The 27,984-nt window shown below is 43.4% G+C and overlaps 2 protein-coding genes across 7 annotated transcripts; both read left to right on the top strand.

The window, feature by feature from the left end:
- The first annotated feature begins 71 nt into the window (after nt 1-71).
- Nucleotides 72-21,458, top strand: ENTPD3 (ectonucleoside triphosphate diphosphohydrolase 3). 6 transcript variants are annotated; one of them, XM_058036603.1, is made up of 13 exons: nt 72-479; nt 906-1,017; nt 1,749-1,799; nt 3,645-3,725; nt 4,118-4,238; nt 9,464-9,581; nt 12,401-12,551; nt 13,321-13,480; nt 15,518-15,748; nt 16,199-16,471; nt 16,565-16,675; nt 17,169-17,306; nt 19,496-21,458. In XM_058036603.1, exons 5-13 carry the CDS (start codon nt 4,119-4,121, stop codon nt 19,727-19,729), a joined length of 1,536 nt encoding a protein of 511 aa, XP_057892586.1. In that variant the 5' UTR covers nt 72-479; nt 906-1,017; nt 1,749-1,799; nt 3,645-3,725; nt 4,118; the 3' UTR covers nt 19,730-21,458. The 6 variants fall into 6 exon arrangements, with proteins under 6 accessions (XP_057892586.1, XP_057892596.1, XP_057892573.1 ...); XM_058036613.1 differs by lacking the exon at nt 1,749-1,799 and having other exon boundaries at nt 969-1,017; XM_058036590.1 differs by lacking the exon at nt 1,749-1,799.
- Nucleotides 21,459-23,364: 1,906 nt separating this feature from the next.
- On the top strand, nt 23,365-27,745 carry RPL14 (ribosomal protein L14). Its single transcript, XM_058019900.1, has 6 exons — nt 23,365-23,508; nt 24,195-24,296; nt 24,880-24,974; nt 26,412-26,511; nt 26,894-26,947; nt 27,493-27,745. The coding sequence occupies exons 1-6, from the start codon at nt 23,365-23,367 to the stop codon at nt 27,667-27,669; spliced, it is 672 nt and encodes a 223-aa protein (XP_057875883.1). The 3' UTR covers nt 27,670-27,745.
- Nucleotides 27,746-27,984: the final 239 nt, after the last annotated feature.

Genomic DNA, 27,984 nt, shown 5'->3' with positions numbered 1-27,984 from the left:
CACCTCCAGACAAACCCCTTTCTGCCCTCGCTTTGGGAGGGAGCTGAGGAATGTGATTTAGGGGCGGCAGCACCACCCTGCCGCACCAGCTGCCAAAATCCCGAGCGGCGTTTCCGGGAAGCCCCGGAGGAGGGGAGGGCAGGGGAAGGAAGGGAGGGAGGCACGGCCGTGCCAGGGGGTTCTGCGGCGGCATCTCGGTGCCCTCCCAGCCCCGCTGCATCCCCTGCGGGGGCGCCCCGGCTGCTCCACTCGCCGCAGAGCCCCTCCCTCCGCCTCACTCAGTCCATCCGGATTTCATTTATTTTTTTCTTTTTAACCAGCAAGTTGTTTTTTCGTGTGTTTGTTCTCCATCTGTTTGGAAATACAGGAGCACGGGGCGGCCACCAGCTCTCTCCACAAATCCCCCCGGGAGAGGCGCTCCGAGGGTGCTGCCGGCGCTCCGCATCCCGGGAGCGGGCGGGCAAGCCCGGCTTGCGGAGGTACCTTGGGGCGTGGTGGGGCCGGGATCCCGGACCGAGGCCGGGATTAGGTGAGGAAAAGGGCGGCTGCTGCCCCGGCAACGCGGCGGGGGTGTCGCTCTGCCTCTCCGAGCTAATTTTGGGGGCATAGTTTTGTGTTTTCTCGCAAATCATGCTCATCGTGTGAAGCTTTCTCATCCGGGACGACAGTGAGATGAGGGAAAGCTTCAGCCGCGATTTTGTGTCCATGTGCTTGTTTTAACTTAATTTCTCCTGCGAAGGGAGCCGTGTGAAACCTCCTCGCAGGTTTTCATGTGGTTTAAAGCGCTGTGGATGTTGGGGTTTTAGTGCTATGGGATTTGTTTTGTGGGGTTTTTTTTTTGTTTGTTTCAGTTTTTATTGGTTTTGTTGTTGTTTGTTTGTTGTCGTTGTTGTTTTCCCCCACAGCACTTGAAACATTCGCCTGACGACCTCGTCTGAAGTAAATGGTAACGTGTTTGCATCCCTCAGGTTACAGCGTTGGGAAAGGCACACGCTTACCCACCCTATGAACAAACAGGTCAGTGCCTAAAAGAAGTGAGTTTGGTGTTTCAAGTTACTTGGGGAAAGGAATTTCAGCGCGGGAATTTTTACTGGTGTGCATTTAACTTAGTTCAAATGTTGGTGGCATAAAGAAGTCGAGTGTGTTTTCCTTTGCAGGCAGGAATTCTTTTTGCTTGCAGGTAAGGTGAAGAAAGTGATCCTTCCAGTGTGCTCACGTGTGGCCCAGTGTAATTAACTGGGTGTGGAAAATATGTATTTATGCTCTTTCTTGCTTCAGGATGATGTTGTTTTAATAATGGAAGGCAACTGGGCTTTGATACTCAGTTAACACCTTTTATTTGTCTTTTTGCCAACAAGTGCACAATGATAGCAAGAGTTCCTTACCTTACAACTGTGTTTTAACTGTGGAGTGAGTGAACTCTTCTCTGGTATCTCTACCGATTTCACTGAATGGGCAAATGTGACTGTATTGCCTGGTGTGTGAGGCTTAGATCTGAGTGTAGCCACAGGTAAACACAGCCCTGTGCTTCTGATCCAGTTAGGTGGGAAGGCAGCAAAGGTCCCAGCTGGGCAATGACTTCAAGGGGTCACAGAGTGTAAGGTGACCTTTTGATACAGAGGCTGTTGTGTAAATCAGGATTTGCAGATTATCTCTGATGAAATTGTCCTGATTGCTGATGGGACAAGATTGTATGAGGAATGTCTCAAGTGATCTGCCCTTACCTTACATGCTCCCTCTCTAAAAAGATTTCTGAAAAGAGAAAAATCACCTCTGATGAAGACAAATCCCAGTACCAGGTAAGCACATGGGAAATTCAACAAGCCAAGATTTCCCATTTTCTCCCAGAAATGGGCGCAGAAAATATTTAATCATTCAAGACTTAAGTGTTAAGAGTCTAATAGTCACTATTGCTTTGTTTTTTAGTAATGCTTTGGTTTTTCAAAGAGTCATTTGTCCTGCACATTTTTTCTTTGATGACAACTTGGTTTTTTCCAGCACTGAACATCAGTACTTTGATCCAGGAGTGACTGGTATATATTGGGTTGTGAGCAGATAGTTCTCTTTCAGTCACTTTATAATATTATATAGATATATCCATGTACAATTGAAAGCTAATGACTTTTTGTCCCCTTAAAGTATTTTATCCAGATGGTTATTCATAAATGTGTAGTTAAGAATCTGGTCTCTCCTTTCAAAAAGGAATTGATGTATATAAATACTTCTAATTAGTATGTTCTGACATTAAAATACTTCTTGTTAGTATGTCCTGCTGGTTACAGTATAGGTGTTAACATATTTCGTAATGGTAAAATAAAGATTTCATTTTATCATTTCTGCACTGTGTACATGATGTTTCAATGCCTCAGAATAGTGAAGCAATGAGGAGAAGTAAATAGATCACCAATGTGGCTGGTAATTTTCTCTTTAAACTGACTGATGATTAAGATGATAAAGCTATTACCAAGCTAAGAAAAAAAGTGTTGGAAGAGTAGATAGGCAGTGAAAAAGGAGCTCATATGGATTTAGAAAAGGGAGGTAATGAGTGTAAAAAATTATGTTTTGGAAGTAAGATGTGTCAAAAGAGTTTCCAAAAGCCAATTTGAGATAGTTTTCACAACAGAAAGAGCAAGAAAAAGAAGGAAAGCGGTCGCCATAGGCAAAGCTCAGTGTGAAGCTAATCCCAGAACAAAACAAATTTCTTTCTTGTCCTTTGAATGTGAACATAGATGTTGGTACCCAGGCTGCAGAGCCCATGGGGTTTAGAAAAGGGAAGCTGTGTGAGAAGCATCATTCTGCCTTCTCCCTCAGCCCTAGGGCTCTGGTTGGAGCTAGGGACAGGACCATGTGTTGGGGTACAGTGGGGCTGACCCAGTGTGCTCTGGCCATGGACTGGAGAGCTCCTCTAAGCTCCTGTCCTCAGCACAGGCTGGCACTGGTGATTGCTGAAATAGCAGGACAGTCCTGAGCAGGCACTGATGTGTTCAACAATCAGTAAGGAAGAAGTAGGAGATGTGACTCAGGATAGATCAAACCAGGCTACGTTGATTTTTCTGTGCCAAAACCAATGGTTTCTGGAATAACAAAGGCAGGCAAGTTCTCCTTGTTGTGTTCCTCTGACATTTCTAAGCTTGCCCTGTCCCTAGAGTTGCCTCTTTCCTCCTCAATGCCTGGGGAGCAGAAGGATTTTGGTATGTGGACTGTCAGTATTCATAGGTTCTGGATGATCTCTTGGGGTTAAGAGATGTCTGGGCAGGGACATTTTCCAGGGACATGGGAAAGGATGAGTGGAAGTTCCAGGAAACCCAGATCACATTTGAATTCTAGGAAACCTTTCTAGAGGATATGAACATATAAACAGCCTTATTGTTAGTTAGCATGTTCCATGCCACCTTGGGGTTTGTCCAACATAACCCTGTTAGACTTACTTAGATTTAGTAACTTTTCAACTTTTCATTGCAAAATGTCTGAGTTAAAGTGTATATTTAATATTTTATGTGCAGTGCAGAGTGATGATAATAGGGATATGCACACACACACATACACACACACACACATTTCATCAGCTGTTAGTGGAAAGACACCTACTTTAATATTCTTAAAACCTCCTTTTTAATTTATTTTTTATTTCTTTCTTGCTGAAGAAGTCTGCATCTCTTGTAGACACCAACCTTGCATCTCTGGCAGAAGCCTCCAGGTGCACTCAGTGGAGCAGCCTGGCTCAGGTGTGTGCCTGGCCATGGCTGTGGCTGTGTTGCAGGAGCCCAGGGAAGCATTGGACAAGCCCTAGCCCTGACCTGTGTGCCCACAGCCTGCCTTTCCTGGGGCTGGGGAGCAGGCACCTACATGTAGGCACCACCGCAGTGCAAACCGGGCAGGCAGAGGGTGAAATATGGCATGGTTAGCATGACAATACAGACACGGCCCTTCCAGACAATAAATAGTCAGTGGTTGCAAAACACCAGGCACTTCTTGAGGAGGAGATGGAATTTCCACTAGGTGATCCAGTTGATGAAATTAGATTTATGAGTTTCAACTGATTCAGGACTTCAGGCTTTAAGACAGAATCGCCAAATCCTTTCAAGTTCCCTAAGTGCCTCCCACTTTGTCGTTTCAGGATGCTCACCAGAACCCCGAGTGTTGTTGCCCAAGTGTTCCTTCTTCTAAGCATAGTCCTTGTTATTGCCATTGCAGTGATTCAGATAAATCAGCAACAGGTCCTCTCCCCAGGGCTTAAGGTAAGTCTTAGGCAACCTCAGGAAGGAGAACAATGTTTTGAACTGGTATTTAATAAAGTGCCTTTCTAAACTCATTTTTATGGGGTGATTCAAATGAGCTTACAGCCATAAATTAATGTTTAATCATATCATCGTGGGAAAAGTGAAGCTGAGAGAAAAAGAGAATTGGTCAAGGGTCAGTAGCAAAGCAGGAAAAGTATTTCTTGATTCCCTCTCTGTGGTGGCTATGTCTTCTTCAGGACTGAAAGGCCAAAGGCCAAATGGGGCGAATATCTCACTCTTTTTTTTTTTTTTTTTTTTTTTTTTTTTTTTTTTTTTTTAGTTTTGCCCGAAATTGGAAGTAATTTTAAAATAATTTTGAAGTGGGAAATACCCAGAGTTTAAGTTCTGGCCCCAAGCACAGCTGGGAAGTTTATGCTGACAGTTTTGCAAATTGCTCCTGTGTATCAAAAGCATTTGGGCTCTAAGTATGCACTTGATCCTTTACCACGTGTTGGGACTTGCTGGATGCTAACGGAAGCAAAGTAACTTCCTTAAGGGGGGCAGAGCAAACTGCAAAACACAAACTGAAATACTCTGAAGATCAGGCTTTGCCTTCTGCTGTGGAACATGTGTGCAGGTTCTTCAATGAGAGATGTAAACAACTGAGGAAAAGCTGTAGAAAATACCTTTCTAAGGATATGTAGGGTGCTGATTTTTTCCCACGATCCTCTTGTCAGATTTTGCTTTGAAGTCCCTTCTACCTTTCCATCTGCATGAGTATTTAACTGGACAGTTCACACACTGATAACCATAGGCTAATGCCTTGTTGCACTTCATGGGATTATAAACACCTTTGGCTTTGTCTGAATCATTTGGTGGTGTGTGAGTCAGACAACAGGATAAAACTGTAATTCTGATACCCCTTTTGTGTTTTTGTGTGGTGTGGCAGGGGGAGTGTGCTGGGCTTGTGCTAGGGGCCACAGTGCCTCGAGCATGTGCTCTGTTGAGCCCCAAATGGCTTCTTGCAGCAGCCTCACGTCCCACCAATTTTCATGCAGGGCAGGACTGGACTGACATGTATCCCAGCTGAAGCCAGGACAAGGCTGAAGCCACTATCTAAAAGACAGCCTGCACATCTTTTGTGTTTGTCATTAATTGAGTTTCACATCCAGAATGATAAATCTGTTTACCTTCCTCTTTGAGGAAGCATTGGAACCACCTGGAGTATCTGGAGCTGGTTTTAGTGGGGAGCTTTGCTTACTGAATCACAGCAGCCTCACAGCAGCTTCTGTAGGAAGGCTGCTGTTTCCTCTACTGGGTGTGCCTTGGCCTTGGATTTGAGTTTGGGCTGTAAGCCTGCTAATGCAGGTGGTGCGGAGGACCCTGAGTCTGATTCCTGAGACACTGAGTTGTCCTCAGTGAGTAATTCACAAGAAATTCACAGGTAGAAGGAGGACCTTGGTAAGCCAGTGAAGGCCTCCAGTACTAGGCTTGTATGGAGCCTGGAAATTACTTAACTTGGTGTCCTGAACTTAATGGTTGATTAAATTAATTATGGCAACAACATGATGAAAGCAGATTTATTTTTTGTAAATGGCCTCATTCTTCTGTTACTAGTGTTTGTGTTACCTGTGGCACAAAAGCTCTTTCCCAAGATGTATGTTGAGAGCATCCATTGTGGCACAAGAGATAAATTACCAGTGGCCACGCCACTGGTGTTTTAAACTGTTGTTGCAAAATTGAATGTTTTGGATCCTTGATGGCTGGATTATCTGAAGGCTGAGCCAGTGATTAGTTCAGGAAGGGCCTGCCCATTGCCTGAGGCTGGGGCACTGAGAGGACTCATGACTCACTGACACACACCATGAAGTGAGAAGAGTGATGAAGAAAACACAGATGTCCTCAGTGGAGAAGTGGTGATAGCGCTGAATGAAATAAGCCTTTATACAAGTAAAAAAAAATAAGTCTATTTATCTATTGCTGTTTTGTGACCCCTAGAGAAAAAAAACCCACTTCATTACTGTATTCTTTAATTTGCCCCTCAAAATGTGTGGTATTTTTGGGGTCCCCCGTTGTGGGAGGAAAGATGAACCTGACTCCATGTTCTTAGAAGGCTAATTTATTATTTTATGATCTATATGATATAAAAGAATGTTATACTAAACTATACTAAAGAATAGAGAAAGGATACTTACAGAAGGTTTAACAAGATACTACTGAAAAACTTGTGACTCTCTTCTCCAGAGTCTGACACAACTTGGCTGTCATCGGCCAATAAGTAAAAAACCAATTCACATGTTGGATAAACAATGTCCAACCACATTCCAAAGCAGCAAAACATGGGAGAAGCAAATTAGATAATATTGTTTTCCTTTTTCTCTGAGGCTTCTCAGCTTCCCAGGAGAGAAATCATGGGCAAGGGGTTTTCCCAGAAGATACGACCATGACAGAGGTGCTACAGTTTTCAATACCGAAATTTTTCATGTCTCTTTTGGCTCTTAGGAAGTGTTTTGCATTGTTTGTGGCTGTTGTACTTGATTAAAAATTGTTCAAACCCATGCAGCTGAATTGAAGCATGCATCTAGCATAGATCCACTTTTGTGACGTCCATCTTCCCTGCAACTGGTTTAGCTTGTCAGCTTCTCTCCAAATTGTTTGGCAGCTTCCAAAGTGATTGGAAGGCAGGTGATCCACCATAACTGTGCCTGCTTCAAGGGTTTGTGCATCTCTAAGTCCTCCTATTGGAATGCTACCCAGGCTGAAAAGGTGATTGATCCTGGGGCTTATGCTTGCTTATCTGTTGGTTTTACTACTCCTCAGGATGTACCTACAAAGCCATATTCCCATATTAAACATTTCCCTTCAAGTCACTTTGTTTTCCCCTTTTTGTCTTTCTTTTTTCCTCTGGCATAGAAAACAGAACTCTGAAACTTTTCTGGGTTAATGTTGTCTCCCTATCTTGTCTGACTAATCTAAACCATTGAGTGGATGGTGCAGTTCTTGGATATTATGGAATCACCAGGCCTTTGAGATTATGGAAATACTCAGCAGGACAGTTGAAGGAGAAAGGAAAAAGGGAAGAAAAAGTAGTTCTGTTCTTTAATAGCTGCTAGCCTGGGATAAGGGTTTGCCAATGCTCTCACAGTGCATTTCAAAGCAGGAAGACATTGCTTGCCCTTAAAGGGCAGACAAAGGTGATCCAACATGCAACTTGGACAGAAATCTAACATCCCTAGAAAATTTTAATCCAGCCAGTTTGTCTTTGGCAGCCTGCTAAGACAAGGCTTGTAGAATTCTCTCACCTTAAGATGCAGCATCCTGTGCCATTTCTGTTTTTTTTAATTAAAGATTAATCTTGGTCCTAACATGTGGCACAGTTGTCACTGGTCACCACTTTTTGAGGCTGTTTGGACACAGGGAACTCACACAAGTCCTGAGTAGCTTCATGAGTCACCTTGAAATGGGCCCAAGAGACCTTTTCAAAAATGAGCATCTATGTTTCCTATACATTAAGGATGTGTAGGAAACATGGAGGAGAAGGAAGGGGAGAAAGAAAATTTAAAAAATTGTAAATCACAAATGGATTCAAATAAGTATACCAATACTTTTTGGGATGGAAATCTCTTACTGCCAGAAGGAGGCTAGGAAATGCAGGGGAAGGAGGAAGTAGCTCAAAATGCCCACAGTTAACTGAGGTAAAAATGCTTCCATTATCTTCCAGCTGTCTTTGGGCATAGTTAGCTCTAAAAGTAGCCAAGTTAAAAGCTTATGTTTGGCACTTTAAGCTGACTGAGACTAGATTGAATTAGTAGTCCTTAAGCAGTTTGGCCATTACTCTGTTATGTACCTCCAGGGTGCTCACGTCTTCCAAGGAGAGGAAATGCACTCAAATTATTTCTGCTAAAGTAGTTACTGAAACGGAACCTGATGATGTAGTTTGATAGTATCTGTGGAGGAGTATCTTTATAGTTTGGTAGTATCTGTGGAGGCTTTTAATCTTTTAGTGGACCGGGGTAAATATTGTCCGCATAACTAGAAATTAAATTTTCATTATCTAACAGTCCTCTGAAACAGATTAGACTGGTATTGCTGGTATTCTTTGGGGGCCAGGAGTTTTTAGGATTACAGTAGAAGCTGGGAATAATCAGGTGTGGAAGCTGAATGGTTTGCCACCCGAAGCAGTGATCCTTCCCAGTTGGATCCTTCCCTCCCGGGGAGGCAATGGGATGAATTTTATCAGCCTGCTACAGGGGCTCTTACTGCTTTGCAGACAGATGGAGGCTCTCATTTTTCAGTACTGTCAGGCTCCTGGGCATCTGTCTGTTTCAAAAGAAAAAAGCTGACAGAAAAATGAACCCTATACTGTGTGGCTCCCACCAATTGGGTGACTTTGGAAGAGCTAAACATACTTGCAGGGATCATAAAGAGGATACCAAAATTGCATTTTGCTTCCCTTTATGAGATCGCCTTCCCAGTTACTACAGTTTTCTCCTGCCGTAAAATATGGGAAAGGGGGAAAGACTGGTCTGGTGAGCAGTGGGGTGGGATGGAGAAACCTGTGCTTTAATCCCAGAGTCCAGGGGACCTGGGGCAAGTAATTTAAATATCTCTCATTTATTTTATAAATAATCATGGGGTAACATTGATTCTCTTTCCCTCTGTGTTGTCTCATACTGTGGCACAGCCTGTTCTCAGAGGCGAACTCTCAGGTGGAGCAAACCACTCCAAGGGAGAGGTTTATGGAGCAATTAGGAAAGAACCAGACTTGTTACATCATTCTTACTGTCAGCTCTTAGGTACTTTACCTCTTTGCTCATAGCTTTATGGATCCCTTGTGCATCCTTGAATCTAAAGCCTGTGCTTAGATATCAAACCCTTCTGTGTTCAGGGAATGGACTGGGATAAAGGGAAATGAACCGGCTCCAAAATCAGGCCTTAACACAGTGTTATCTATTTGTCAGTGTGGGTTTTGAACCTGATGCTGAAAGGAGATGAGCATTCTCCATCCCCACTGAATTAATTATTGAAGATATGTAGCATGTTCCTTGGTTTGCAGCCAGGTTCATTCTGTGCTTGGCTGTTGGATTCATGCCTAAGCGCCTAACACTCAAATTAATCTCTCTTGTAAATAATACACTGTGCATGCATTTTCTAAATGTCTGCTGGTGCAGTGCAGCTGCACATGGGCATTTAAGCTGTCATTGTTTGTTTCTTCATCTAATGTATTCTTTCTTAATCCCCAGTATGGAATAGTCCTTGATGCTGGATCCTCTCGGACTACAGTCTATGTCTATGAGTGGCCGGCAGAAAAAGAAAACAACACGGGAGTAGTGAGCCAAACCTTCAAGTGCAATGTGAAAGGTGAGCTCAAAGGAAAGTTCCTTGCTTGTTTTTAGCCTTGCTTGTACTGTTTATTTCCCTTCCCTTCCCTTCCCTTCCCTTCCCTTCCCTTCCCTTCCCTTCCCTTCCCTTCCCTTCCCTTCCCTTCCCTTCCCTTCCCTTCCCTTCCCTTCCCTTCCCTTCCCTTCCCTTCCCTTCCCTTCATCAAGACTATGTCTGTTTCTGTCAGCATTAGTTCTTTTCCACCGATACAGTAAGCTGCTCTAATCATTGCACCAGAGAAAGGAAATTGTGGCAAAATTTGATTTGCTCCATGGCAGTGCATGATTGGTGCAGACAGAATTCAATCTAAAGACAGTCAGGACCTGTTAATGTTCAGTCCTTGCGTTTCTTTCAGAATAAAAGTCTTATATATATTTTGAAATAGCTTGGAATAAAAGGAGTTTTAGAAGAATGGGAATCTAGCTCTTGTTAGGTGTTAGTTGTTAATTAAGCTTCTCCACGTTACAGAACTAGTGGTAAATTGAGTCATACTGAGTAAAATAGCTAAATTGGCAGAACTGTTTATGACAGGACGTCATTGTTTTATCAAATATGTAGCTGTGGCCTCTGTCTCAGGAAGACCTGGGTCTGTGCACAGCTGAAGATGTCCCACAGCTACCACTGCCTACCTGCCCTGTCTTTTGTCTGAGGTTTTGAATTGATTCCTCACAGACAGACAGACAGACTAGGCTGACTTCTGATCACACTCCAGTATGGTTAGGAGGTTGTGGATTCCTTCATAGAAACTCTTCATCAACTTCAGTGACGTCTGACTCAGCTTGCAAAGTTATGGAAATGCCACGCATTTTGTGAAGACAGATGGCCAGGGAGGGGAGGGAAATCAGGTTTTCTGTTCTTTGATAATAACTGCAGTGTTCAAAGAGAATATTTTCCTTCTGTCTCAGTAATGATCTTGCAAAGTCTTGCATCCCTCTTTGTGTCTGGAAATAGATGCTGGAGATGTAGCCGCAGAGGCCCATGAGTAACAGGGAGTAGAAGGCAATGGTTTCTTAACAGCACCAGCATTTCTATTTCAGTGTTAAACATGTGTGTGGACATTCTCAGCAATTCTAGAACAAGGAAAGGAAAGCAAGTGTAACATGAATAGGAGTAATGCACTGCCATGTGTCTAATGATGAAATGTCCTTACAAACTGCTGGAATGGTGGCCAGCCTGCTTAGGGGAGGGGTACACTCTGCTAACTCATGTCTTGACTCATTAGGAATGTTTGCCTTTAGGAATTCTGGTTTGGGAAAAATGCACAAACTGCATTATTCTTCTTCTCAAAAAAAAAAAAAAAAACAAAACAAAACAGCAGTGCCTTTTGAATTTTCTTGAATTGGTTTCGTTTTTGTTTTACCTCTGGGGAATACAAATAAATTACAAAAACGAGGAGTCCAAGTTGCTGTGAAATCCCTAGGTTCATGGCCTTAGCCATGAGCAGCCAAGTACTCCCACATCCCTGAGTGTACAGAATCACCAGGGCTCAGTCTTCTAGTCTTGGATAACTCTGCACTGGAGGAGACAGAGGGCTGGTTCATGGGAGATGTCCCCAGCTGAGCTGTGGGTGACAGAGGTGAACACATCTGTCAGTGTTCCTTTAGTGACCCCCTAACCACAGTCATAAGCACTTAAACTGGGGGATAGCTCTGGGCATAATAAAAGGCAGATTTTCTGAACCTGAAAGGCCAAGCGATCAACCGCTCTGTGAGTTTTGTGGTGGTTTTATTACTTCATTTCTGCTTTTATTAAGTACCTCTGCCCTTCTGTACAGGAACCAGCCCCAAATCAGAGTCCTTACTCTATAGTGCAGTTAATCTGTCCTGGTAAGGCTCCAAGCATTGGCAAAGCAGGCAGTTGTCCAGAAGAACGTGGTCATTGCCTTGTGACCGGCTCTGTCTGAACACTGGGAGATGGGAAGTTGCAGCCACCAAAGGAATGTGAGGCAATGGCAGCTGCTGAGGGTGTTGCTGCTCTGTTTTCCTCTGAGAGCAGCTTTCCTTTCAGTTTCAGGCCTGTTTGTGCTAGACATAAGACTTTCAGAAAGTCTTATTTCAAAACCAGGGCTGTGAACATCTAATGATGATATGGTAATGTTTATGTTGAAATTCACACAGTCAAAACAGGAGCTTTGGAGTGTGGAATCTGTAAAGGCTTACATATTTTTTTCTTCTGTTTCTGTCAATGCAATGTGACTGAACATAAATGGTTTCTCTTTTCAACTAAGAAATTAAATTAGGAATTAAGAAAGGTGGCTAAGAGCCACCTTTTGCTTAGCTTGGGACCAGGTTGTGCAAGAAATGGCTGTGACAGATGCAGATGGAGTTCTGGCAGTTTTTCTCCATGCAACTTCCTCAGCTAGGGAATTTCAGTAAAGAATGTTTTATTTACACTCAAGTTGAGCCTGAACAAGTCACGATCCTGATGGTCCTTGGAGTGTTGAGCAAGGCAGGACTTTGATGTTAATAGTTCAAATAGTTATGCCTTATGCAGGATAGTGTGGCTCTCATTCCTGCTCTTTGAAGGCTTTGGAAATTTGGAAAGCTGTTCACTAGTTCATGCACCAGAGCAGACTTGTACCTCTATGAATTCAAGAGCCATTTCTGTGCATCCTGAAATGCACAGGCACCACATTGTTCATTCCATAAGCACTCCTAGTTTTCAGCCATCCTACCCATGTTTGCAGTTACTGTTGGGGGGGCAAGGGGGAAATGTCTTTCTCTTAACACCTGTTTACTAATTGGGCTAATTTGTAGCTGGCAAAGCAGGATGAAATCTATCTCCTTGTTCTCTTTCAGGCCCTGGTATATCCAGCTATGGGAGTAGCCCTGGAGCTCTTGCCAAGCCTCTTGATGACTGTCTGAATAAAGTGAAGGAGAGAATACCAGTTCATCTACATAAAAACACTTCTGTTTATCTGGGGGCTACAGCTGGCATGAGACTGCTGAGGTATGGCAGAAACTTGAACTGCTCTGTATGCATACTAGCAGAGCAGTCTGTGAAAACAGAACGTGAAAAATGTACTGGATGCATTTTTACCCACTGGAAATTGGCCATCTCAAAAGGAAATGGAGCCCAGCCAATTTAACTTAATAAACTTTTCTGAGAGGGAAAGCGTGTCTGCATAAAACCACTCTGTTATGCTGTATTGAAAAGAAGCTTGCTTTATTTTGGAGAAGGCAAGAGTTTAATTTTCTCTTTCACATCTGTCATAAAATACAGTGTTATGTAAACAGATAATGTTTGTGCACATCCAGGGGCAACAAAGGCAGATGGAAGCTAGGCACTGCGTTCTGAGTATGGATGTGATTTGATGTGATATGGCTTTTGGGGTCTGTCTGTGGCTTTAGCCCTGGCACAAACTGGCTTTATTATATTTGGCTAAAGAGAGCTGGAAGAGAGATTCCAGGACTGTTTTAACCAGAAGCTGTCATATAAACACTCAGTTCACAAAGAATAAAGAATATGTGAAGAGGAAAAAAACCTACCCATGAATTTGCATGATAAAGAGTCGGGTTGGTACATATTGAGGGAATTGCTTGCTGAAACAATGCTGGATACTGGCTGTTCCTTCTCCAAAGCTTCCCCTTTAGGGAAATAATGTCTATTTCATTTATTAGGTGATTGTAGGAGTTTTCTTGAATTGCTAGTCAGTGAACAATAAACATGAAATTGCCTTTCCAGATGTTCAGTGTCTCATGTTTTGTGAATTGCTTAGGTTGCAAAATGAGTCGGCAGCCAATGAAGTCCTTGCAAGCATTCAAAGCTACTTCAGAGCACAACCTTTTGAATTTAGGGGTGCGCAGATCATAACTGGGCCAGAGGAAGGGGTGTATGGATGGATAACGGCCAACTATTTAATGGGCAATTTCTTAGAGGTGTGTGGAAACAACTGCATGGTTTTCTTTTCACTGTTTCTCTCTTATAAATGAGAAGTTTGAGAGGACATGTCTGTTAAAGTGTCATAGTTGCAACTCCTGTTTTCCTCTGAAGTCTCTAACAGGGTCTTTTTGTGGCACTCATAGGGCAAACATAAATCAAAGAATATGTTGTTATGGGAATGGGATATGGCAAAGGTAAAATTGCTGATCCACAAAAAAACTCTCCTCTAAATGATATTGGGCATCTTACCTAAAACCAAAAGGTTAGATTACCCTTAAATGCATTGGTATGTTTCGTGTGACAGGTGTTGATTGTCTTGACAGTGGTGCCAACTAAAGATCTTCTGCTTATTTGCTATCCCTGCTGGTGAAGGACCTGCCTGGCTTAGGGGTCTCCAAATGGTTTGGCAGTGTTGGCTCACTTGTTATAAGCAGACAAGAGTGTTTGAAGCACTAAAGGTGGTCAAATATGCCTCAGCTGAGCCAGAAATCATTCATCCACAACTCTTTCCAAGACTGCTGACAAGCTGCAGGCTACGAGCAGTAGGCTGCAACACACTGTCCTGTGCAGACCCAGTGACACCAATAAAAACACACTCATGCTGTTCTCAAACTTGGGATAGGACCAGGCAGAAGCCTCAGAGCAGAGAGGGGGTCAGATGTGTTGGAAGATCACTTTTTAGGTGCAGGTATTCAGTGTGATTTCATTCAGAGTAAAAGCTGTACCAGGACAATCTGCAATCACTCATCCGCATTTGTGGCAGGAGTGTGCTGCTCTCAGCATTGACAGCACTTCTGCCAGATTGTCTTACCAGAAATGAAATTAATTTCAACGACTGCTGCTGAGTATTGCTAGCTGTCCTGACTGAATGGCTCCTATCAGATCGTGGCCATTAAATAAGAAGGAATTACTTGTTGGTGCTGTGATAGCTCATGGTGAATGTGTTGGGGACTTGCAATGTTAAGAAAACAAGTATTGGAATCACCTATTCTGTAGGAGTTTTTCTTGTGTGCATTTCATGCCACAAAAACAACATCATGAAGTTCAAGGCAGTGTCAGTCTTCTACCACATGAATTTTAATCATCCAAATATCAAATTCCATATGGCAAATTCATAAAAATGGACTGAAAGATGCTGTCAAACCAATTTAGTCTAGGGAGTTCTGTGAAGAAATACATGTGGAATATCACTAGTAAAAGAGAGAAATTCTGACCTTTCCTGTGACAACAGGCTGAGAGTCAAATTCAGTCAAATTCAGAGGGGCTCTTTATGGGAGTTTTTCACTGTAGAATTTTATCATGAATGTATTTGCTAGCCCATAAACCCCATTGTTTCCCTTCTTGTGTATGTATTCATCTCATTATGCTCATTGGGTAAATATTGACATAGATAATAATGGAAAATCTATATTTGGCACCGTGACTATGTAGATCAAATACAGAATTTGGGGAATATTTTGGGTAGTAGGGAAAAATGCCATCTGAATGGATCAGACTGCAGTTTCAGTGGAGGAAATATGCAGATTAAGGGTCCTTGTTCTTTTGACTTTCATGGAGCTTTCATCTGACTATTTTGCATTTTTCACTCTATTTTCACTCCCTTTCACTCTCTATCTCTGTGATCTCTTAGTATTCTATTCCTTTATTATTTCTTCTTGCCTTGAAATAAGCAAATCTTGATACCATTTCCATCCAGATTTGTTCAATTTCTCCTGGGTATCTGAATTTCAGTTCCCTACATTCTAGAATAGACACTGCTCTGGCTAGTCCTATGCTTTGGTCATTGTGCTGTCCTATTGAGTGGAACACCATGCTGCATTTGTTCTCCCATCTTTCAAGATCATTTGACTCTCTGAAAGTACATCCCTCTTACATAAAAACATCTGCACCTTTTCCTCATAGTTACTTTTTTGTTTTGAAAGAGTGTGGGACAAAGAAGGGGAGGGAAGTTTCAAGAAGTAGAGTAGAAAAGCTTGAGGGGACAACAAGCAGATAATATTTCTCATTTGCCTTGTTTTTAATTTTACATGTAGAGAAACCTTTGGAGGACATGGGTCCATCCTTACAGAAAAGAGACCATGGGTGCACTGGACCTTGGAGGAGCTTCCACTCAAATTTCATTTATCCCTGAGGACCCTGAGGAGCACCTCAATAGCACCTTGCAAGTGAAGTTGTATGGTTACAACTACAATGTCTACACTCACAGCTACCAGTGCTATGGGAGAGATGAAGCTGAGAAAAGGCTTTTAGCATTGCTGCACCAGGTCTGTTTAAGACCCTTTGCTATGTTGCTCTTGCAAGTGTTCAGTGATTGTCTGGGCAGCATCTTAGGCTTGTGTTCTCTTCCCTTTGCTGGAGTCTAGAGACCCCAGTAAGATCTCAGCTGTCCTTTGTTGTTGCCAAACACACTCAGGTTTCATTCAAAGAACTTAATATTTGTTAAAAATTAGTGAGAGTTCTGTGCCATTTGACAAAAAGATCTTGTAAATATTTTGCTGATCTTGTGAACGACTTCTGGAGAAGAGTTTCTATGAATTATACTGATCAGCAGTGTTGTGCTGACCAGTCATGTCAGTGAACAAAAATACATGTATCTGCAGTTCAAAAAGATTCCTGTAGCTCATGCCAAATTAGGTCTTTCTTGCTTTTGACTAGTATTTATTGTTTGGGTTTTCTTGTTTTTTTTTTTTTTGTTTGATTCTTTTTCCCCCCAGAAATCAAAGGCCAGTGCCAATGTGGATAATCCCTGCTACCCTCAAAACTATAACACAGCATTAATGATGAAGGACTTCTTTGGCAGCCTTTGTACACAGTCTCTGAGACCAGCAAATTACTACCCAAACCAGCTTGTGAATTTCCATGGAACAGGAGACCCAGGTCTGTGCCAGGAGATGGTTTCTTTATTGTTTAACCTCACTGCTTGCAGAGACAGAGAGGACTGTCCATTTAATGGAATACATCAGCCAAAAGTTAAAGGGAATTTTGTGGTAGGTTTGCAAACAGTGTCCTTCTTTCTGAGCTTGCTTGCTCTTGATTTCGGTAGTTCTGAAAGTAACCTGTCATCCACTCCTTTTCTATAGGCTTTCTCTGGATTCTACTATACAATTAATGCTTTGAATTTATCTGGGCAATTTTCCCTAGATGACTTCAATTCAAGTATGTGGTTTTTCTGTTCACAGAGCTGGGCACAGGTAAGTGGGTTGGTTGGTTGGTTTTTGGTGTTGTTGGGATTTTTCCATTTTAAACCTCTAAAAGAGGGATATAAAAATAATATGGACCAGCTATGAGTTCAGAACCTTTCAAAAGGTGTGTATCAACCCAGCATTTGTTTTTCCACTGTGCTTCAAACCATGTAGTACTTCTGTCATGCTTAACACTTGGTATAGGTTTCAAAATTTCATTTCAAGTTCTAACCACACTGTAGAGATGATATGGAAATTTTAGAAACCATAACATCCTCAATCTTCAATGTGCAGTTTTATGTGTATTTTCATTGTTTACTACATAAGCTATGTCACTTTTAGAGTCTTTCTGAATCCCTGTATCTAGTTGTCTACCCCTTTACTTGGTATTTCTGAAAAATGTTACTAACTTCTAATTAGAACCCAAATAGTCTCTAGTTACAAAAGCATTTGCTTTTTCCATAATTAACATGTTTTTTTAAAAAAAGCCTTTTGCTTTCAGCTCCAGTTTATGCTGCCTAAATTTGAAGAAAAATATGCTAGATCCTACTGTTTCTCAGCCAATTTCATTTATTACTTGCTTGTACATGGTTACAACTTCAACGCAGAAACTTGGCCACAGATACATTTTCAAAAGGAGGTGAGGAATAATAATTTTCTATTATTGTCATTTTAATCCAATGAGCTTGAGGACAAGACAGAGGATGCAGCAGCCTGCAAAAGCAGAATGGTTGTAAACAGCCTTGGTAAATGACTGTCAAATGTTTGGCATAAGACAAAGCCACTTTTCAACCCCCAAGAGCAATCTCAGCCTGTTTTCAGGGGTCTCAGCATTACTTGGAGATGGTACACAGATTCTTTTAAAGGGCTTTAAGCAAAAATCAAACACTTGTGTTTTAAACATTTCCACAGTATTTTGCTCCAGGCAGTGATCTGCCTAAAACACCTCACCAGTCAAGGTCAGTTTGAGCCAACCCTGCTGAGCTGGAGAGCAGAGCTGTGCTTTGCAGTCTCCTGGCAGAGCCCTGGAGGAACTGGCAAAGAGGGCTGGAGTCACTGAGTGGTGATGAAGCAACGAGGACAGTTTTCATCCTCACCCAGCTCATCCATCTGTGCCATAATCTGGCTCTCTGGAATAACGATGTATTTTGATGGGGTATTGCCTTTCAGTTGACAGAGAAAGGTTTATAATATCTGTGTCATTGATGCATTTCTTTTCCTCTCTGCTGCTGCACAAAGCCTTACTCTAAAATCCTATCCCAGACTGTCTCCTCATGTCCATATAGTTTGGAAATGCTTCAGCACTTGCATGCAAAGCCAACAAAAGAATAGGTTGTAGATCTTCATGGTGTATGCTTAAATCCCTTTAGATGCAGGGGATGCTGGCAAGCTGTGAATAAGAAATCAAAAGCAATGTTTTCTGAACAGTCATATCTATTACTCATGCACTAAGGAATCAAGTAGCATTTTCTTGCCTTATTTTGACCTCTGGTGGACAGTTATTAGCAGCTCTGGAGGAGTGTCCAAAGTTGAGCTGTCCCACCAGGAAAACAGCATAGAGTACTTTGAGATCTCTGTCTCCACTGGGCAGGGCGTGGGGGGTGGATTTGTCTTGATATTTAAATATATATTGTACTGTTCCCAGCAGATAGGAGCAGCCAGAAAAAGCAACATTTTCTTGTGCTTAGCCAAGACTATAAAAATATTGAGAAAAACAAAACCCCAAAAGACTTATTTAAAATTAATACCTTTGTTGCCTAGATTTTACGCTAGGGTAATTGTGAAACTCCAAAAGGCAAAATTACATTCTCTTTATTAGATCTGCCCCTACTAAAAAAGTAAGATCTAATCTTGGCTGATCAGCTAAGCTACCCTAGAGATAACAGCACAATCTTACTATGACTGGAGGGTGGGTTTTTTGGCTATGCTAGGAGTATATATTTCCTTTTAATTAGTGAACACAACCAATGAAAAGAACCTTGGCCTAATGCTAAGATCTGGGTGAGATCCAGAGCTAGATGATTTGCAATAATTATAAGTTTTAAACCTCATGATGAGAGGAAGACAGAGGACACTTTACCTTTTGCTTATCAAGTGGCAGGACAATGACTTAATGAAAAGGACAGTGGAAAACTGGTAAACTCTGTTGCTCAAACTAGATGTGGGGAAAGACAGCAAAGCAGGAGGACCATGGAGCAAATACAAACATACTCCCTTGGCTGTTATTTCATCCATTTTGAAGTAGTTTTTAATTTATGTTTATTTTTTAAACAGAAGAGCCTAGTTTTGGTTCATTTGCAGGCACAAAAACAAACATGGAACAAAAGATGATAAATAGAGTTCCTCTTTGGGGACTTTATCCTCACTTCCTCTTTGTCCACGTTGGTGAGACTCCTTGTGGTTTTTTTTTGTTTGCTTGAACTCAAATGACATCCTGGGATTTGGCTAAGGTGAGGGGCTAATTTTAGGAATTGGCATAGCAGGCAATAGAATTCCTAAAATAGGAATTTTAGGAATTGGCATAGTGGTCATGGGGTTTTCTATTTGTTTTTTTAAAATTGCATAACTGGCTGCCTGCATATACACCACACACCTCTGTACCCCTCCGATACCTGTGTCTCACTTCTTTAGCCCAGTGAACAATTTTATTACCATCTTCTGGAACTACAGGAAAAGGGTAATTTAAAATGGTTCTGTATCTTCTTTGCATATTCCACTAAAGATTTCTCCTTGCTAATTTAAAGGACAGTTGCCATTAACAGCAGTTGAGCTCTTGGAGTCTTTGAGTGAAAATTCCATGGGAATAGGACTGTTCTATCTTCATTTCAGGTTGGTAACAGCAGCATAGCGTGGTCACTTGGTTACATGTTAAGCCTCACCAACATGATTCCAGCAGAAGGGAAGCTGATCCAGCTGCCTCTGAAACCTTCTCTGTTTGCTGGGCTCCTCATCTTCCTCACAGCCACGGCACTGCTGTGCCTCCTCTTCCTCGTCTACCTGTGTGTTGTATCCCATCATCGGAAGGACGTCCCTCGCGTGGAACACGTATTTAATCCAGAATGAATGACCCTGGCTGGAGACAAATCAAAAATGTTACAGTGCTACTAAACAGAACTTTATTTTGCCCCCCATTTTTCAAAAATAGAGACAGCAAAGATGACTTCTGGACCAGAAGCATAAATAGAGAAGGGGTACAAAGGAATCTGTGTTATGGTGAATTGGAGTGCTTTTGAAATGTTTGGGTAATTGTTTCTGTAAACTTAATTTGTCCAGTGTGCAGCAGAGAAAACATGGGCATATATGTCACTTTGCTTTATAAGGGATTACTTGCCTTTTCCTGACAGGTGTGTATATATTGTTTTTTTTGTGCATTAACTCTGTGCTAACTGCTGAGCTCAAGTAGTGATGGATTTGATCACAGTGGCAATTGTTTAAGATAAAATTTTAAACGAGCCAGTAGCAACTGTGGGAGGTGGGAACGTGGTAACTGTCCTTGTGTGCAGTGCTGACTCTAAAAGCCCTGAAGTAACCTAATTTCTGAAGCTGGAACAAGCACTGGATAATGACAAGAAGTGACAGAAGAGAAAGAAAGAGTTGTGATAGAATTGTTTTTATTGCTGTTCCAAATGGATTGATCCCCATCACAAGAAAGTGTAATAAACTGTCAACACCTCTCAGAACTTTTGAGCCTGTCAGAGCTATATCTTTTGGTACCATGGAGACCTCAAAACACCTCTGGTCTGGTACATAAGATTGGCTTTGGAGGTGTAACAAAATGCTTTCACACTTTAGTAACTGAACCTAAATTTAAATATCTCATGGTTGCCTTCAGAAGACACTGGAGTTTTCAGGGTCTTTTTCTAACTTTCACAGAAATGCTTTTTGTAGTTTTTCAAACTGAAGCCCTGACCTGCATACCCCACATATTGTTGGTCTCAGACAGTGGCAGTCTGAACTGATTTGACATGTATGCATTATTTCAGCTCTATGGGCAGAGTCTCAGATCTGGACATTCCATTAACATGTTAAGCCCTTCTTTCAAGGCCAAGAGGAACAGGAGCCAGACTCCAGGCCAGCAAACCATCCTTTTAGCTGCAGTCATGGCTCCAGTGCCTTGGTCAGCCTCTGCACTGTCCTTCAGCCGCCCTGGGATCACCTGGCAGGTGCTTCTGTCCAACATTGTGACTCCTGAGCTTTCCTGCTGCTGCCTTCATGCAGCAAACAGCTGCCTTCCTTGAAAGCCCAGCCATTCTTCACCAAACCTCACACTCCCTTAAATCATAGCACTCTCTCAGCTTCCAGTATTGATTAGGGGATAGATAGGAGAACAGTGGCCAGTATTTTTACACATAAATAATGTTTTTAATTTCAGTCTTTTGCTTCTATATCACCTTCTTATGTTTGGTGGTGGGGTTGGGGTTTTGTTTTCATTTGTGCTTTGTTCATAGGCTGACAGATGATTTGAAGGGAGCTAAATATCTTTTTAAATGAAAAAAAGAAAAAAGTGATTTTTCAAGGAGATCAATAGGGCTTTGTCCCTTCTCTATTGATATACTGCTAAGTCTTGTCAGTCTTACTGGAGTAGCAATAAGGTAAAAGGTATTATACGATGATGAAGAGCTCTGTGGCATCAAAGTTATATCTGATAAAGTGTAAAATTGACTTCAGAGTGCATGGACATTACAGAGGCTGGCATGAGATATTTTGTGTGATGTATGTGTAACTGCAGTTATGGGTGAAAAAAACTCAGACAGTTGGATGAGAGAATTAAAATGTTTTCTTTTGTTGCCAACTTTCAGTGGAAAATTGTACTCTGGAATATTTACTTGCCCAACAAAACATTTGCTATTGAGTGGCAGGGCCATTCAGATGTGGTTTTACACAAATGGAACACACTTGGAAGTTGGTCTCTGTAGAGCTGGCAGCTAAAGAACAATTAAATTTGTTCAAAAACCATTTGGACTTCCAGATGTACTTGGATAGGCCCAGTATCTGTTCAAAGAACCAAATTCCCCCCGTGAATCACCTGTTTTGCTTTTTTAGTGCTTCCCTCTTGTCCTTATGCATACAGCCTCCCTCAGTGTCACCAGGATACCCACCTGCTCCCTTGTACCTCTCCTGGCAGTTTCAGATGGGAAAGCTGAGGGTGTTGAACTTCCAGCCCAGCAGCTTCAGTGACCACAGCCAACTCCCCCCCAGGTGTGAGCTGGAACCAGATCAACAGGCCAGATCCCTGTCCTGCTGTCTAGTACTGAAAGGATCTCTGGGAGAGACAGGGAAGTTGACAACACTTGGGAATGTGTACAGAGGTTATTTATCTTTTTACACTCTTCAGTGCCTGCTTATGAAGATCAATAAAATTGTGAAAAATTAAGCCAAGCAGACTTTTTATTTTTAGCATGTCTTAGAGGATAGCACCCCCTCTACCAGTATTTCATGCTGGTAGAAAAGCTATTGTTAATAGAGAGAGGGAAGAAATGCTGTTCTGGGGGGGGGGGAAATTTGCAAGCTGCAAAACTGATCCAGGTTCTGAAGTGGACAGGACTCATTATTTCCTGAATACCATGTTCTCAGCAAGAAAATCCCGATCATTAAAAGCAAGACCCTCTTCTTTTATATATATATATATGTATGTATGTATGTATACATATACACATATATACATATGTATGTATGTATACATATACACATATATATATATGTATGTATGTATGTATGTGTATATATATATATATATATATATATATATATATATATATATATATATATATATATATATAAGCTGCCTGTTTCACTGATCAGGTCCCCTTTCCTGCTGATTAGGTTTGAAAGTTGTGGTTGTTTCCCCCATCCAGTAACCAAGCCCCAGGCAGCCGCTCGCTCAGTCCCCCACCAGCAGGATCAGGGTGAGAATGGAAGGATAACAGCTGGAAAACTCATGAGTTGAGATAAAGACAGTTTAATAAAGTAAAAACTACACACACAAATAAATGAAAACAAATAATTAATTCATTGTTCCTCATAGGCAGCTGCTGTTCAGCCACCTCCAGGAGAGCAGGGCTCTATCATACATGGTGGTGACATGGAGACACAAACACCATCACTCCAAATGTCCCCTGCTTCCTCCTTCTTCCCCTACATTATAAACTGAGCATGATGTCCCAAGGTCTGCAATATCCCTTTGGGCAGTCTGGGTCACCTATCCCAGCTGTGTCTCTTCTCAGCCTCCCAACTGCATTCCCAATTCCCAGCCAGCGTGGCACTATGGAAAGCAGACAAAGCCTTGGATCTGCGCAAGCCCTGCTCAGCAACAACAAACACATCTCCGTGTTATCAACCCTGTGTTCAGCACAACTCCAAAACACAGCTCCACACAGGCCACTGGGAAGAAAGGTAACTCTACAGCCGAAAGCGGCACGAAGGGTACCAGCCCTCACACCAAGAGCGCTCTGATTTTGGACAGTCTCGGTGTGTCCCACACTCGGCAGCGCAGGCAGCGCTCACGCTGGGCGGCAGAGCGGCCAGAGAGACACAGCTTAATGCAGTGCCTATGGAGGAGGGCGGAACTTGCAGGCGGTGAGAGGAGAACTGATTCTTCAGGAAAGACCGCCTGTCGCCGTGCAGTCCGACAGACGGACACACGGACAGGAGACCTGGGACAGGAACGGGAAGGGACGGGCGCCCTGACGCCACAGCGCATGCGCGTGGCGGAGCCACGGCCACGCGGAGAGCGCGTCCCCGCTGCCCCCCCGCTCCGCCCCGCGCAGGCGCAGAGGCGGCGCCTCGGCGGCTTCCGGGCGCGTTGGGGCCGCTCCGCCCTCTCTGCTGCCGCCGCCATCATGGTACGTGCGGCCATGCCCCGCTCCGCCGGCCCCGCCGCTTCCCGCCGCGCTCCCGCCGCTTCCCGCCGCTTCCCCCTGCCGCCCCAGCGCTCCCGCCCGCGCCTCCCTGCGCCGGCACCCGCGGCGGCAGCGGCGGGGAGCCCGCACCCGCCTGAGCCGCGCTGGGCCGGGGCCGCGCTCCGCGTGTGGTGCGGGCCCGGGCAGGGCCGGGCTCGGGGCGCCGCGGGAGCGCGGCCGCTGTGCCCAAGCGTGGGGGTTTCGTGCGGTCCGAAAGCTTTGCAGGAGCTGCAGGGAACGTAGAGGAAGGATGGGGTAGGACTGTGTGCAGGAGCGTGTGGTGATGGGCAGGGGGGAATGGCTTCAAACCGAAAGGGAGTAGGTTTAGATCAGCTAGTAGGAAAAAATTCTTAACTGTGGGGGTGTTGAAGCATTGGAACAGGCTATCCAGAGAAATTGTGGATGCCCCATCCCTAGAATTTTTAAAAACGTGGATGGTGCTCTGAGGAACCTGGTGAATATATCCCTGCCCACGGCAGAGGGTTGGGACTAGGTGATCTTTGAGGTCTCTGTCCAACCCAAACCATTCTGTGATTTTTTGGGAGCTCTTTAAAGGTTCTCAGATCCTTGAATCTGCAGATGGCCTTGGGTGTGTTCTCGCCTAACTGTGTCCATTCCTGCCCTCCCAGGTGTTCAAACGCTTCGTGGAGATCGGCAGAGTTGCCTTCATCTCCTTCGGGCCACACGCTGGCAAGCTGGTGGCCATCGTGGATGTTATTGACCAAAACAGGGTAAGTTGTGAGTGCTGCCCCTGGATTTCCTCCTTTCTGCCTTAACAGAGGCTTGTGTGCTAAGGTATGTGTGTATTGATTTCAATAGAAATTCTGTTTTCAAATAAGCAATTGATAGAAGGGTAGGGTTTAACAACTTGTATTTGATACCTTTAGGAGCACGCTTTTGCCCCCCAGCAAGTGATACATCCCCTCTCTGCTGTGTTTCCTTGGTGTAGAAGTGGACAAGGGATGCCAGTTGGAATCTAAACTTATTAATTAAATGGCATTAATGTATATATAAAGTGACTATTTGGGGTTGGGGACTCTTCCAGTGCACATCTTAGTTTTGTCCACTTTTTTTTTTTTAATTCAGTTTGGTTTTTTGTCAAAGGCAGGCCTTCAGTTCTTTTTTTTTTTTTCTGTAAAGCTTGGGTTGTACAGGCAAGATTCAACAATCTCCACTTCTGTCTGCTTAATGTGTGTTTCAGTTTGGGATGAGTGTTGTCAAGATACTGTTCATACATCATTAGGCAGCAGCTGTCTAAATCGAATGCAGTGAGAAATCTGCTGCAAAACCCCCACATTTGTTTCCCTTTTCCAGGCACTGGTGGATGGCCCCTGCAGTGGTGTCAGGAGGCAGGCCATGCCCTTCAAGTGCATGCAGCTGACTGACTTTGTCCTCAAGTTCCCACACAGGTGAGCTGGCATCTTTCTTGACCTGCCTAAAAAGCCCCCACGCTGTCGCCTGATGGGTGATCCTTGCTAAGTCTAGAAGGTTCAAACAGTAGTGGATTAACAGTAAAAATTTGGCACACTGTGATACCATAGTTGAATATATTTAGGTTTTCATTGCCAGTGTTGGCTGGCAGCTGCTGTTGAGGAGCAAAGGAAGTCTCACAGCAGTCAAGGCATCTCACAGGTAGTTCTGTGGTGGATGGTGTAGGGGAAAGCAGGGTAAATGCTGCTGCAGCTTTGCTTTTGCTGCTGCTTCAGTCACCTTCAGGCATTAAATGGGCTCCCTGCTTACAGAACTACACTAGGATTGTAGGAGGCTGAACTCATACTGTTCTTTTACCTCAGTTAATGTATGAATTTCTGTAGTTTAGAATCAGAAAGGGGCAGTACTTCTGATCCTGAAGCAGTGCTAGGAGCAGCTGCTCATGTGAACAGGGAGGTGGCTTGGCAGCAGATCCCAGAGGTCCATGGTCAGTGGCACAGGGTCTGGTTGGTGGCCTGTCACCTGTGTGTGGTGTCCCACAGGGTTCCATACTGGGCCCAATATTGTTTAACTTATCAGGGGCTTGGATGAAGGGCAGATGCCTCCTCAGCGGGTTCATTGGTGACACAAAGCTGGGAGGAGTGGCTGATATCCCAGAGCACTGTGCTGCCATTCAAAAGGATCTCAGCAGGTTGGAGAGACAGGCAGAGAGGGAACTTTGGAAGTTCTGCAAGGGCAGGTGCAGGGTCCTGCAGCTGGGGAACAGTAATCCCGAGCACCTGCACAGGCTTGAGGCCAGCGTGCTGGAAGGAGCTGTGCAGAGAAGGACCTGAGGGTGCTGGTGGACAGCAAGCTGTCCCTGAGCCAGCAGTGTCCTTGTGGCCAAGAGGGTGTCCTGGGGGCATTAGGAGAAGTGCAGCCAGCAGGGTGAGGGAGGTGATCCTGCTCTGCTGAGGCCACACCTGGAGTGCTGTGTCCACTTCTGGGCTCCTCAGCACAGGAGAGGTGTGATCTTCTGGAGCTCAGGTGGCTGAGCACTGGAGCACTGGAACAGGTTGTCCAGACAGGTTGTGGTGTCTCCCTCACTGGAGATACTCAGGAACCCCTGGACACAATCCTGTGCCATGTGGTCTGGGATGGCCCTGCTTGAGCAGAGAGGCTGGAGTTGGTGACCCCAGTGTGGTTCCTTCCAACCTGACCCATTCTGTGGTTCTGTCAGTGCTAGCACAGCTCTTACTCAACAGAATGTCAATTAGGCCACAGAGATGCATGTGACATTGACTTAGATAAGGTGTCTGAAGTAATGTAGAGAAGTCATCTTCCCTTGAAATGAATGAAATTTGGGAGGCCAGCATCAGGGAGAACCTTTTTTTAATAAAGACTGTGAATATGATTTTGTGACTGTTCCCATGCAGCGCTCGGCAGAAGTGTGTGCGACTTGCCTGGGAGAAGGAAAACATAAATGAGAAATGGTCAGCGACAAGATGGGCCAAGAAGATTGAGGCCCGAGAAAAGGTAACAGTGTTTCACTGAATGAGGAGCACATGTACTGCTTCTGCTGTGTAAAATTAGGAACAGTCTAAAGGCTGCATGATTTCAATAGCAAATTAAAGTTTTCAATAGCAAGTTAGGATTAAAGGTAGACAAGGCATAGGTTTTTAACTTACCAGTTTAAACGTCTGATATTTTAACAGTTCATGGGGTTTTGTTCAGTTGTTTCTGTAACAGCCTCTTTTCCTGCATCCTGGGATGGTGCAAAGGCCTTAAATTGTGAGCTAGTTCCAGAAGTGCAGCTAAACATCATTTGGAGATGATCAGTTACTTTAGGAATGCTTTGGAATGCTGAGTTGTACTACTTGCATATATCAGAGTTTCATGACTGATTGTTTTCACACAGAAAGCCAAAATGACTGACTTTGATCGCTACAAGGTGATGAAAGCAAAGAAAATGGTAAGTGTTTGAGTGCTGCTTCTTCATGGGGTAAAGCCTGTAGCTTTCACTTGGGAGTCGCATCCAGTGTTGGTAGCTTACTTTCACAGCTGGCTTGGGTTATGGGATGACATTGTGGGTGTGAATGCCTTGAATTTTCCATGCTTTTTTGTATGGAGTCACCACTTTCTTCTGTAGTTGGTCAGACTTGAGCTTGTATAATCCATGTGTCAGTCCTCCCAAGTTACAGCTGAGGATGGAATTGCCAGCTGATAAAATCAAATATTCTGGATGGGTAGCTGTTAGTATTTCACCCTCTAATGAAAATCATTACACATGAAATATTGAGATGCTTGAGCTACTGGCCAGAATGATAATGTCCACTTGGTAGATTAGAACAGTTTTAGGTGGAATTTGACATTTCAGATACAGTGCGTGGTAAGGGGTGATAATGAAAAAGGCAGAATCTGAAAGCTTAGAATTTGAATTAAGAATTAAGGTACAGTATTTGAACTCTTGCTCTTCTCATGCTGATGAACTGTAAATATTTTCTTTTTTTTTAACAGAGGAACAGAATCATCAAGCATGAAATGAAGAAGCTCCAGAAGAGGATTGCTGCTAAAAAGGCCAAGAAGCCTGGGAAGGCAGGGAAGGCGCCAAAGGGCAAAAAGCCAGAGAAGGCACCCAAGGCTAAGAAGCCAGAGAAGGCACCAGCACCCAAGGCACAGAAGGCACAGAAATAAAATGAACTTGTCATTATGTGTAACTCTGTGTCCTTGTTCTAATTTTAAAATTACAAACATTTGATTTAAATTTAAATCATACGTTTGTTTTTATTTCTAACCAAGAGTGGTTGTCTGTCTTATTTTTTAATGTCCAAGTGTTGGATTCTAGTACTCCCCAGGAACATGCAGAAATGCTTTTGCCATGCTGTGCCCAGTAGTCAGTACACAATGCCAGTTGAAATAATTGCATTTCCAGTTATTTGGAGTAGGTCACATCCTGACATTTCAAAGCAGTCCGCTATTGGAATTGGTTGGGAATGTACAGTGTTACTT

The sequence above is a fragment of the Melospiza georgiana genome, chromosome 1 (genome assembly GCF_028018845.1).
Source record: "Melospiza georgiana isolate bMelGeo1 chromosome 1, bMelGeo1.pri, whole genome shotgun sequence".
Taxonomy (NCBI): domain Eukaryota; kingdom Metazoa; phylum Chordata; class Aves; order Passeriformes; family Passerellidae; genus Melospiza; species Melospiza georgiana.
The sequence above is the reverse complement of the archived record's forward strand: the minus strand, read 5'-3'. Positions and strand labels throughout refer to the sequence as shown.

Bases quoted from the DNA above. Each gene is read 5' to 3' on its own strand.
- ENTPD3 (XM_058036598.1), top strand. From the start codon at position 4,119: ATGCTCACCAGAACCCCGAGTGTTGTTGCCCAAGTGTTCCTTCTTCTA. The intron at 12,552-13,320 runs GTATGGCAGAAA...TGAATTGCTTAG, and splicing joins GCTGGCATGAGACTGCTGAG to GTTGCAAAATGAGTCGGCAG. The intron at 15,749-16,198 runs GTCTGTTTAAGA...TTTTCCCCCCAG, and splicing joins TTTTAGCATTGCTGCACCAG to AAATCAAAGGCCAGTGCCAA.
- RPL14 (XM_058019900.1), top strand. From the start codon at position 23,365: ATGCGCGTGGCGGAGCCACGGCCACGCGGAGAGCGCGTCCCCGCTGCC. The intron at 24,975-26,411 runs GTGAGCTGGCAT...GTTCCCATGCAG, and splicing joins GTCCTCAAGTTCCCACACAG to CGCTCGGCAGAAGTGTGTGC. The intron at 26,512-26,893 runs GTAACAGTGTTT...GTTTTCACACAG, and splicing joins AGATTGAGGCCCGAGAAAAG to AAAGCCAAAATGACTGACTT.